At 35.8% G+C, this 12,867-nt stretch overlaps 3 protein-coding genes across 3 annotated transcripts; 2 read left to right on the plus strand and 1 right to left on the minus strand.

Annotated features, from left to right (window-relative positions):
* Window positions 1-2,245: 2,245 nt before the first annotated feature.
* On the minus strand, window positions 2,246-3,490 carry Snap29 (Synaptosomal-associated protein 29kDa). Its single transcript, XM_017618004.1, has 2 exons — window positions 3,015-3,490; window positions 2,246-2,935 (listed from the first exon to the last, which is right to left on the minus strand). The coding sequence occupies exons 1-2, from the start codon at window positions 3,262-3,264 to the stop codon at window positions 2,334-2,336; spliced, it is 852 nt and encodes a 283-aa protein (XP_017473493.1). The 5' UTR covers window positions 3,265-3,490; the 3' UTR covers window positions 2,246-2,333.
* A 101-nt stretch (window positions 3,491-3,591) lies between these two features.
* Window positions 3,592-6,580, plus strand: Ctf4 (Chromosome transmission fidelity 4). Its single transcript, XM_017617994.1, has one exon. The coding sequence runs from the start codon at window positions 3,740-3,742 to the stop codon at window positions 6,527-6,529; it is 2,790 nt and encodes a 929-aa protein (XP_017473483.1). The 5' UTR covers window positions 3,592-3,739; the 3' UTR covers window positions 6,530-6,580.
* A 316-nt stretch (window positions 6,581-6,896) lies between these two features.
* Window positions 6,897-9,268, plus strand: LOC108364351 (NADH dehydrogenase [ubiquinone] 1 alpha subcomplex assembly factor 5). Its single transcript, XM_017617999.1, has 5 exons — window positions 6,897-7,161; window positions 7,216-7,471; window positions 7,536-7,760; window positions 7,820-8,032; window positions 8,094-9,268. The coding sequence occupies exons 1-5, from the start codon at window positions 6,998-7,000 to the stop codon at window positions 8,247-8,249; spliced, it is 1,014 nt and encodes a 337-aa protein (XP_017473488.1). The 5' UTR covers window positions 6,897-6,997; the 3' UTR covers window positions 8,250-9,268.
* Window positions 9,269-12,867: the final 3,599 nt, after the last annotated feature.

Here is a 12,867-nt window from a genome sequence, read left to right on the forward strand (position 1 = left end):
TGTCTTGGGAACGTAAACCCGGTTCATATATATACTAGTTCGCTTAATATCCAGAAATTACCAAACAAGTTTTTGCTTGTCAGGCAATAGCAATTATATTTTCCTTTTTTACATCGAATGGGCAATGAACAGAAATCAAGAAAAAAAAATTGCACATTTAAATCAGCTTGAAAGTGAATTTGATTGTGTGAGAACGTTTTAAACTCGTTGTAGAAGTGTTGCAAACATTTTACAACAATTAATTCTTCCACAATAAGCTGCCGCTTTTTGATTGAGAACAGTTTATTAATGTAGATACGGTTTTAGAATTTTAGTAAGTTTTGTTATTCAGCATTTGAAAATACATATTTCAAATACTTTCGAATACTTTATTTGCCCAGGTATAGTTTTAATTGTTGAAAAAAATTATAGAACGCCTCTACCTCGCTGATTAAATAGGTACTTTTTTAATGATTTTATTCGGTTATATGATCATTATAGTTATGAATGCATACCATTGCTTTCAGAATACTTCCGTTGTAAATTAATGGGTGTAGTTTTGTTGCCACTCAGCGATGATGCAAGCTTTACGAAATTCGTACCGGTCGAAGACAGGGCTTCTCGCTTTAGAAAGCTTATGTATTTTAATGAGAGATTTCGAACAAAACGCAGAAGATTTGTTACTTTGTCTTCATCATCGTAATGCATGGGAGTTGAACAAACTACAGAAATAATTTGAATAAAGAATAAGTAAAATACATTTTTTAATTCAATCTAATCCTTTTTGCACCTTATATGATGAATCGAAAATAAAACACTAAACTTGCGCCGTCATTAAATATCTACTAATTTAATTAGCGACGACAACATCGCTTACATAGTAGGATTTGTATTTTAGCAGCGAAGAGTGATGATTCATCGCTGTAGTCAACAACTCGTTTATCATCTGTACATTTCTTTGAACTTCCTTTGAAATCGCAAATTGTCAGATAAGCATATAATGAAAGAGATCACGTCACTTTAAAACGCAAGCTTGTAAACATAAAAAAGGTTTTACATTTAACTTATCTTCAATTTTTCATCAAAAGCAAAGTGAATTTAAATTCGCCTTGATTAAAAAGTTCTCAAATGCATGGTTTTCGCTTATTTATTAAAATTCTGAATATCATGAAAACTGCTTCATTGGTTACAAAAGATCTTAATATTTATTTTATAATGAATATATGGATATATGTATAACATATGCGAATTGATATTTATACACTTTAAACAGCGAATACGTAGCCCTTACTTCAAAACCAATTCAATTTATACTTGCTGCTAAGGATATGTTGAAAAACTGTGTCTGTTTAATGCTATGCAATTATGTTTGAACTATTTCTCATTACAAACACATACAAAGTATATATGTATTTTTTTACAATATTCAAAATGTTTTTCAAGTTAAATATTTTTCGTTAATTTTTAATTAACCGACATCACTAAAGGAGAAGGTTATCAATTGGTTTAAATCTGATCATTTCGATCATAAAGAAATTAACGATAATCTTAAATTTTTATATGATAATTGAAGTCGGTTTTGTTTTTTGCTTAAAAATTGCTTGTTTATGTAAATATACTATAACAAAAATCGTATATATCAAAGTTCCATTTTATTGCAAAATTTAAGAGAACATACCGCATTTTCTCATCCAAATTTCAAAATTAGTAATCAGAATTTTTGGAAAATTGTTGGGTATGCAGTCTTATAGCCCATTCCATTTTAGTATAATAAAGTGAAAGTTTAAAGTAGCACAAAATGGTTTGATTTTTGATAATTATAAGCGCACTCGTATATATAGAAAAATTATGCGAAATTTAAAATTTGGATAGGAATTTAAGGATTTTTTTTTTAATTTTGGAAAAACATTAAACCTTGTAGTCAAATTGAATGCGCGTATAAAACTGAATACTAAAAAATTTAAATTTTGGATAGGAATTTTTTTTAAATTTTGGAATAAGTTTTAAAACTTTGATTTACATATACATATGTATGCTTTTTGTTATAGTATGAACCATATTTGTAAAAAAAATAATGAAAAATATTTACCATTATAAACATTTTGAATAAAGTAAACGAAACTGTCCTTATTTTTGAGAATTACTCTATATTATGACAGTCTCATCTCAAAGCGAAATTGGGCTTAATAGGGAATGCATTAAAGATTTTACACAGAAATCCACAAATAAATGATTTGTAATGTATATAGTAGTCAAAATATATAGATGCATGTAAAGCTCAATATAGAATTTTAAAACATAATTTATTACAATTGCAGAGCTCCACGATTATTCTTCAACTACGAGACCGACACCTACTTTTTGCCAAGCAATTTGTACATTTCTTTATTTTGCTTGTTCATTTTTATATCGACATCTTCAATTTTATAATTCATATTGTCTAACAACTCATTTTGCGATTCAATTTCGCCACCCAAATCCGTAGCGAGACATTTTAAACGCGACAAATTATCGCACATCTCTTCTAAATTCGCTTCTAATTGCGTTTCAAAAGGATTATTACGTCGCTGTGCTTGTACTTGCTCCCGTTGCTTATAGGCGGTTGAATCGTCACGGATACGACTGATAGGATGATTGTCGTAGCGTTCGGTGGGCGACATAGCTGTTGGTGAAGAGCTACTATTTCCGGTACTATCTTGTGGTTCCTGCTGCATCGATTGAGCGCCACCAGCTTGTGCGCTAGGTGCACGCGACGCTGGCGGTACATCACGATTACCAGATAAGTAGTTCTTAAGTCCACCAAAAACGCTTTTCAACCCATTCAAGTGTCGTTGACTGAAGCGTAACGTGGAATTAATTTCGTCCAACTGCCGCGACGTATTCTCCAGCTGTTCGCGTTGTTTGGCCAATTCAACCGCTGTGGCCTTACCCACATCCTCAGTTTCATACAGCAAGCCTTATGGGGGAGTAAACAATTGTGTTGTTGTAAAGTTAAAGCAGAAAGATTATGTAATGTTATATATGTCCATATGTACCTAAGCTACGTTGCGTGGACTCTAACGAACGGGCTTCGATTTCTCTGCGTCGCTCGGCATATATCTGTTGTGGGTCTTCGAATGGGTTAGTGCTACGCCCACCCATAGTACTGCCGACTCCACTACCACGACCAGACAATGTGCTATTCGTACGTGAATTATTCAAAAAAATGTCATCATCCACGTCTTCTAGGTCAGTGGCATTTAGATCGAAGTGATTGTGTACTGGCTGCAAGTAATTATTGGCCATGACTTCCTGGTTCGTGAGTTTTTTGATGCTACTATTCCTTGTGCTATGTACTTTATGCACACACAAAATTGATCACCTATTAAATATAACTGTATGTATGTATCTTCGTGATTTTTCTTTGAATTATTTTAAATATTGCTTGCAATTTATTAAAACCCTCTTAATTTCTGGAAAACTAATACGTCGAAATTCCTGTTAAAGATAACTTACGTTGTTTTTTCTTTTGTACACAAAGGAATTTTAATTTCCCCATTCGAGAAAAAACTGCCCAGCTGATCTATGTTGCCATATTCCTTAAATTAAAAGTCCAAACTTCCAATACAACTCTGTATTTGTTTTGTTTTCATTTGCTTTCCCCCAATTTTTGGCTTTTGGCAGCTGCTTGACCAACACTGTTTTGGCGCCAAACACTTCATCATCCATACAATTTTTCCACTGTCGGTCGAGAGTTTATACATAATTTTTTAATTAATAAATGGCTTACGAACGCAGCTCATTGCGATACGCACATACCAATGGATTCACAAGTCTCATTTTCACAGAGGATGGCGAATTCATCATTACCTGCGGCTCTGATGGCGATATTCGTATGTGGCGCGGCATAGATGACGATGATCCCAGCTCCACTTGCCTAGGTGAGTTTGTTGTGTGTATTGCGCATAGCAAAAAACGTCTACTAGCTTCCACAGATAGAAACACTGTGCAAGCATACACATATCCAGAATTAGAAAATGATGGCACCTTAATGCGTTTTACGGCACCAGTGACTTGCCTCCGTGCCCATGAGAAGTATCTCGCTGCGGGCTCAGATGATACAAATATTAAGGTTTTAAAAAGTGATGATGGTAAAAGCGAATTGCATTTACAAGGGCACAGTGGGCCCCTGCTGGGGCTTGATATCTGCCACGAGGGTGAATTCCTTGCTTCCATCGGAGGAGACGGTCAGCTGAAAATTTGGAATTTAGAACAGGGAGGACTAGAAGTGAAAAACATCAGTGGCTTGCCGAAGGCAAATAGTTTTGAGACTGCAGAACAATTCGGAACCCCATGCTTTGAGCCACAAAGGAGCAAGTCGTTAGCTTATGTCCACGGGAAAGAAGTCTTCGTGTTGAATACGGACACATGGGAAGTGAAGTTTACGCTGTCCGATGAACGAATCAAGGGAGAATATACATGTTGTAATTTTTCAAAGGATGGGCAATACCTAGCGGCGGGTACAACAAAAGGCGAAGTAAGCGTTTTCGATTTTCTGCGCAAACAGCCCTTAAAAACGGAACCGCCGACTAGCGAGTGTCAGTCCATCACTTGCATAAGTTGGAACGCAGCAGGAACTGAATTAGCATTTTGCGATAATACTGGACAACTGGGAACATTGTTTCGTACGAAAGGTGGAAATGGTGCCATATTCGCAGATGGTGAAGCGGAGGAAGTTGATTTTGGGGATATTGAATTCAACAATGATGAAAATGACGACATGGCAAGCGGCAGTGGCTTGGGCGCAGGTGAAGGAAACGATGGGGATGATGACGATGACGACGGGATATCAATAGAGCGATTAAAAAACCAAGTGATGCGCAAGGCAGGCGGGTATGCTGATGACCAAGATGAAAATACGCGCCATTCCTTAACAAAATCTGTGAATGGCGATATTGAGCCACAAATATTGGTGAAGACGTTCAAGCAACAGCCTGCATTCCAACCAGGCGCAACACCAACCCATCTGGAACATCGTTATCTTGCATGGAATGAAGTAGGCATTGTAACAGCCCATACGGAAGGTACTGACGGTTCACTAGATGTGGAATTTCACGACGCCAGCGTTCATCACTCCCTGCATATACCGAACTACAGCAACCATAATATTGCCAGCTTGAGCACGAGCGTACTGGCATTGTCTGCTGAAAATTCAACTAAATTGGTTTGCATCGCACTCGCTGCATCCGGCAATAAGGAATGGTCTGTCACATTTCCTGATTGTGAAAGCACTGAGGCATTGATCGCTACTAATAAACTCGTAGGTGTTGCCACTAGCATGCAGTTTCTTCGTCTTTTTACAGTAATGGGCACCCAGCGTGAAATCATATCCATTCCCGGACCTGTAGTGGCGCTTGCTGGCCATGAAGATCGTATACTTGTATTGTACCACAGCGCGCCACCTGGTACCATGCAGCAGCATTTATCTGCTATGCTTATACAAACGGCTGGAATGCAGTTGCGCACACAACATTTGGCAGTACCGTTGACGCCAGAGCGTCGGCTGACATGGCTAGGATTTTCGGATTGCGGTTCGCCGGTATTTGCTGATTCTATGGGTTTGTTACAGTTGTACAGCCTTAAAAGTCAATGTTGGTATCCAATCTGCGATACTCTGAAACAAAGTCAGAGCGTTTCAAATTATTACTTTGTCATTGCTGTGTCCGAACGCAGTCAAATTATACAAGCTGTTTTGTGCCGTGGCAGCTCGTACCCAATGACCAATCCACGCCCGATGACCCAGGAACTTACAATGCAGCTACCAATATGCGATGTTGAAGTGGAAAAATCTGAACTGGAGGATACTTTGGTACGGGCTTCTATTATGTCTATAGAAAATCCAGAGAAAACTATCAAAGAAACGGCAATCAAATTGTTCGCATTGGCTTGCCGTACTGAAGTGGAAATGCGTGCAAAAGAACTTATTGAAACTATTGCCTGTCCAGACCTGCTGCTCTTGGCTGTCAAGTATGCTACGAAGTTGGGCCGTATTCATCTCTCCGATCGCCTGTCAGAACTCATGCCACAAATCGAAGAACAAAGTCAACGCGAACGACAAGAATTACACGAATTTCAGCAGAACCACGTTACACTCTCGCCAGTTGTTCGTTCCCAAAGTCCCAGTTTTGGTAACAGTTCAACGAGTGGCAATCGAATTGCGCCAAAAGCTATGGAGCTAACACATGCGAGACGTGCATCACTGAAACGTTTTGCCATGTCTAATTCCCCAGTTACCTTTGGCAAAAAATCGGCAGTAATTAATGGGACTGATCACTCAGCATCTCCCACACTTACAGCAACAAATACAGAATCAATTGAATCCCAAGAAAACATGCCAGATAAGAATCCCGAAAAGTTGGATACCAGTAATGATGAACTAAAAGAAGTCACACGCACTCCGCTCAATGCCGTTAATCCATTTGCGGCCAAACGCAAGCACTCGGAGATCGACGCAGCGAATAAGGGGGGTGTTTTAATTAATGGGGGCAAGCTGAAGATTGCAAAAAAATAAATACGTTTAATACCAAACTTTTTTTTTAATATAGCTTTTTAAATTATTGTACTTTTGTGTGTTTAAAATATATTGACTATCCAGAAAATCTTAGTTTCCATTCATGCACCAGATAAGGCAGTACGAAAAAATGTATTAAGTAAATGTTTGAGTCGGTTCTCATGATGTTTTTAAGCTATAAAATTAAATGAGAGCCACCCATGGCAGAACCACCCGTCTCCTTTAAACAAGGAACGGAAATTTCATTATCCTCAGGTATTTTGGTTTCCTGTTACGATTTCCGGCATGCCTGCCCTGCTCCGTGTGATTGGCAAATCTATCTGCCAAAACATTTGAGTTGGCAACGCTTCGCCTACAACAAAAAACATCTGATGACCATCACAGCTGTTAACAACATTAAATTCGTGCCGGGAACATATATTTGCATTATATGATTTCAATTTTGTTTGAGTTAGATTATAAGATAAAATGTTGAAGAACATCCGCCAATTAAGTACAAAGCAAATGCTGCAAGGCTATGAAATTAGTTTCTGTGACAGCAGTTCAACAGCTAAATTTAGCACGCAACCTGTCTACCAAAATATTTTCGATAGAAATGCAAAACGTTTGCAGAAGGAACGTGCGGCGCGGAAGTAAGTACCTAAACTATATACTAAACATTTTTTATAAAACTGTCGCTTTCACAGCGCGAATGTGGAGCTTTATGACTATTTGAAGGAGGAGGTGGGCTTCCGTTTGGCCGATCGCATTATCGACATAAAGCGCGAATTCACAAATGCCGCAGACATTGGTTGCAGTCGCGGTTTCCTCTCGAAGCATATCATGGCGGAAAGTGTGCAGCACTTAACGCTGTGCGATACAAGCCCCACTATGCTGGAGCAAGCACAGGGTACGCCAGGTCTGAAAATGACCAAGCTCGAGGTGGATGAGGAGAAATTAGATGTAATGTGCCACTGAGTCATTACGTATTTTCACGTTAAGTTATTTAAAAACATTTAAATTTCAGTTTCCTGAAAACTCGCTGGATTTAGTCATATCCAGTTTGAGTTTGCATTGGGTTAACGACTTGCCAGGCTGTTTTTCAAAAATTATACGTAGCTTACAACCGGATGGAGTGTTCATAGCATCACTGTTCGGCGGTGATACGTTATATGAACTACGCTCATCGCTGCAATTGGCCGAAATCGAACGCAAAGGTGGACTGGCGCCGCATATTTCGCCCTTTACGCAGGTAATTTTCATAAAAGAGGGCATAGCATAACTAAATGGTTGTTTGAAATATTTCCACAGATAAGGGACGTAGGCGCTTTATTGAATCGCGCCGGTTTCACTATGCTAACCATTGATACTGATGAAATTGTCGTCGGGTTTCCAAGCATGTTTGAGCTTATGTGGGATTTAAAGGGTATGGCTGAAAACAATGCAGCATTCAATAGACCAGTGCATATAAGTCGCGAAACTTTGCTAGCAGCAAGCGCTATTTATAAGGAGTTATATGCTAAGGTAAAGTTTAAATCGACATTATTCACAAAAAATAATTGTACAAAAATATTTTACTTTTAAGGATGACGGAGTTACGGCCACCTTTCAAATAATATATTTTGTCGGCTGGAAGCCAAGCCCTAATCAGCCCAAACCTTTGGAGAGAGGTACCGGCGAAGTCTCATTAAAAGATTTGGGCAAGATTATCGAGTCAGGCAGACCAAAAAAAGCGTCATAAACGAAGTGCGTTGTGTATGATTCCGAATATGCTGGCTTCAATGTGACTGTTAAGTTATAGGTACTTTAAAGAAAAGTTGTTAATTTTTGTATTATAGCAAATGACGCTTTGGAAATAATATATTTTAAATGTATTTGAACTAAACGCTATAATATATTTATGTATGTATGTATATGCATACAGAGTGCAGCAGTTTTTGTTATACAAAAAGGGTTTTTTGTTTTTATTCTTAAAATTTGGTAAAAGGTTTTCAAAAAAAATAAAATAAACATTAGCGAGTATCACTTTGGTTTAAATTTGTTTATGTTTTGTTGTAAATATGTATACCAACTGATTTACGCGATAAGCATAAATTTAGCACACTTACGTTACTGAAGATAAATACGTAGTTAAAATATATGTATTTAAAAAATATACGAAAATCAAATCTAAAAGAAGTGTTCGCACTTGCGTTCTGCTACTTCGTGCAGTGCATCAGAAAAATATGAATTTGAAAAGAAATTATGGTTTAGCATACTTAAATATTTTTGATGCGTTACTACTAATATTTGCTTTTTACACATTGTTTTTTTTCTCATTTTTTATTAAATATTTTTTGCGTTTCATAAATGGACGTTATACATTAACGTTTTTGTTAATAATTAGTGTCACTTGCAGCGCGTTATTTGCTTTTATTTATTTTTTTATTAATAATTTACATATAGCATATTTTTGTTTTTAACTGTAAACTGTAAATGTTTTAAACTCGCATAACATCGTTAATTTTTATTTTTAATTGCATTTCGTAATTAATTTCTTGTTATTTTCAAATGCAAGACACATCGTAAACATTTCGTGTTTTGCAATTTTCATAATGAACTGTCCATGTTTTGCTACGCATTTAAATTTATGATCCAGTAGGAAATTTTGTAATTATTACAAACTTTTAACTTGTCTATATGGATAATCAACATTTTGTTTTTCTATTCGTTATTGACATTCTTTTTACATAAAAAAAAAAATATGTAAAAAAACTTTAGTACCTTTCCTGACTCTAAGGGCCGTTTTCTCAAATAGGTTTAAAATTTTATCTGCCCTTTAAACACAAATTTTGTTCTGAAAAAGGTGTTTGGAGGGCAGATAAATTTTAAAACCTACTTGAAAAAACGGCATTAACTGTAAAATTTTTAAATTAAAACTACATATATATATATATCGTCACCTGAAATGCAAAAAGACGTAACCAAACATCATCGTTGAAATANTATATATATATATCGTCACCTAAAATGCAAAAAGACGTAACCAAACATCATCGTTGAAATGCAAAAAGTCATAATTAATAAAAAATTCAAAATTAACTTTTTGATTTATGTATATGATGGATTTCATCGAATTACAACTCCCCACATCATTTTATGAAAAAAAAAAATATAATATTAGTCATAACTTTTTCCATTTCAATTACGACGTTGTTACGTCTTTTTGCATTTCAGGTGACGATATGTACTTACGAAAGCATCTGTTATGTATGAATTTTTATGTTAGATATACTGTACATCGGAGTAGAAGCTCGGCCAAACACTAACGTATGTGTAAGCGCCAATCTATTATTATTATTATTATACATACATATTTTATTGGAAAGAAAACTGGTAAGGAATGGAAGTATTTGTACAAATTTAAATGTTACAGGAAAATTTAAATGTATATTGAAAATCCGCAGCTATGTTCAAGCATATCGTCGCCCGTATGCCAGAAGCATGAATGTGTAAAAATGAAAATTTTGGGAAATCAAGTTTGAAAGTTTTTTTTTACGAGATTTAACTCTATGTAATTGAAATTGTAAAATATATGGTTTCCGTGTACGCATGGTATTCCGGGTTTTGGTATAACATAGAACATCCAAAGGTTGGTCAAGTCAACCCAATAGCTCAAAACTGATAAATTTGCGCATTCATGCTTCTGGCATAAGGGTGACGATATGTAGTTAGGGGAAACAGCGGTAGAAATATTAGAGAAACGACTTTAAAATGAAAAAGCTTTAAAATTCTCGAGCAAGAAGAAACTTTCCATTAACGGTCAAAACGTGTATATACATACATACATATATAGTATATATAAATACATATATGTACATATTTGTATACTTATGTAATAATATCTCAAAATTCAAATTGAATTGCTTCTCCAGCTGGTAGAATTCTGCTCACTTTCTGGCCACGGCGTCGCCGTTAGGAAACGAAAAAATCTGGATTTGAAAGCTTTTTAACCGACGTCACAAAAAGGAGAAGGTTAACAGTTCGGAATATTTTTTGCTTTCTTTTTTTTATGTATGTATGTTACCGCACAACTTTGGACTACATTAACCGATTTCCTAATTCTTTTTCTTTTTATGGAAAGGTGTTACCTCACAGGTTACCATACTAATTTGGTTTATATCCGATTACTGGATCATGAAGAAATTAACGATAATCTTAAATTTTTATATGAGAATTGAAGTCGGTTTAGTTTTTTGCTTAAAAATTACTTGTAATTATAGCTCATTGTAAGAAAATGTGTCTTCATTTTTACTTTAATAGCGTATGCAAAGTGTAAGCTTTAAAGCGATTTTTCTTGAGTTTTTGATTTATTGGATTATGACACTCCTGCAACAAAGGTACGATATGTACTTACATAATTATGTACATACATATGTATGTGAAAAACAATTTTGACCGTCTCGAAGTCTACAATTTGAGTTTAATTGAGAATGCAACTAAAACTTCACTCCCAGCTGATTGTACAGAGAATAATATTTCGAAGCTAACTCAACTCCAAGTTGATATAGCAGACGTTCTTAAGCATATCATTAACTTAAATTCAAAAAGAAATCGACACTTGGCCTAAAAATAAGATTTATAACTATTTATATACATAAATATATGAGCTTGAGCCTATTCTTAAACTTGTGACAAATTGAGCACCTAGTTATTATGTATGTAGGCATGTGTGTATAGTACGTTTTTCGTTTCAAAATTAAAATGATGAGTTAAAATTCGTAAAGCCTTTTTAAGTAGCTGAATCCTAAACTAAAGGCAGAATTTCAAATGTTTCCAAAACATGTGTCCATAACTTTTGTATTTCTACTTCATATTTAGAATCAGCTAGCAAAAATCCGTTAGAATTTCCTAATCTGGTTTGCAAAACCAAACATTTTATAAAATGGAACTGTCGTTGTTGTAACAGAGTACAAATCTCCCGCAATTTTTGGGGAATGATGCTAAATTGGCAGTCCTTGGTCAGATATGAATCTGGGTTGTTCCGGTTACGTAATCGCGACTGTGGGACTGTCTTCTATTATGATCAAACGCAAAATTATTTGATATCAAATATTAAAAGTTGGCTCTTCGATTCTAGCCTATTTCAGCCGGTTTCGAAAGTCCAAATTTGGAATTCTAACGCAGATTTGCACTCAAATTGTCTGGTGGACTAAAATATATTTTAATCAGCATTCAGAAAATATAGTATCAAAGTCATTTGTTGGTTTTTTATTAAAAAATTAATTAATAATCAAAACTGGCTTCAAGCTAAAATAAAATTGTTGATAACATAGAAACAAGACCGGATTTATTAGAATATACTAATATTTGTATTTTAAAATGCTATCTGAGTGATGCGAAAATAGGAATCTCCCCTACTTCGGTGCTTTTATGTTGTTTTTTTTTGCAATAGTTACATATATCAAACATATACTAAAGTATACAGTGAAGGCTCCTGTAAGCACGTAGAAAAAAATTGTAGCAGCTTATGTTTTTTTAGTAAATGCTGATAGAAGTCAGAAATCAACAAGTCAAAGGCCCAAAGTCGTAGTTATGTATTTGTATGAAAATTACAGTATTTTACAAACACAAATAGTTAAATACATATGTATATGTATTTGATTTTATATATTTGTAAAAAATATATAAAATGGCATTTCACAAACAATGCAAAAGTCTGATGCATAATCTGAACGAAGGCTCTTGTATAACAAGAACAAAATAGAGAATCCTAGAAAGGGCACAACAATTTTTTGCACTAGAAAAAAATGTGAAAGAAAAACAATTACTTAAACCTTAGTTTCCAACCTTATATGTACATCCTTTTTTGCGTGGACAGAAAGCACTTGCAATTGCTAATTCTATTTCGGCGTGTACATATATATAGTTTACAAATTACTGACTGAAATGCTCTTGCACGATACACTCTTCCTCCAAAATTGTGCCATTCGGGGAACGAATTCCGGCTAATTTTTGTGTTACTTGATGATGATAGTGTTGCTGTTGCTGCTATCCAATTGGTAGTGCAGCAATAGCACCCGCAACACCGGTACGTCGTAAAGGCGATGTGGCTGTGGCTGTGGCTGTTGGCGTCGGCGTCAATGGCGTCGCCGCTGCCGCGTGTATTCCAATTGGTTGACGCGTTGGTGTTGGCGTTGGTGTGGGTGTTGGCGTAAAGTGTTTTGTTGGCGTTGCCGTGGTCGACGATGTGGAAGTCACTGTACCGGCTAAACCAGTAGTCGCTGCTGTTATTATAGATGTGCTTGAGGACGAAGATGCTGTTGCAGTCGCCAGGTTGGCCTGTCGTCAGGTGGTGCTCAGCAGCAGCATATCACGTT

Source organism: Rhagoletis zephyria, unplaced genomic scaffold (assembly GCF_001687245.7).
Source record: "Rhagoletis zephyria isolate East Lansing unplaced genomic scaffold, Rhagoletis_zephyria_1.1 Rzeph_scaffold_01541, whole genome shotgun sequence".
Classification (NCBI taxonomy): domain Eukaryota; kingdom Metazoa; phylum Arthropoda; class Insecta; order Diptera; family Tephritidae; genus Rhagoletis; species Rhagoletis zephyria.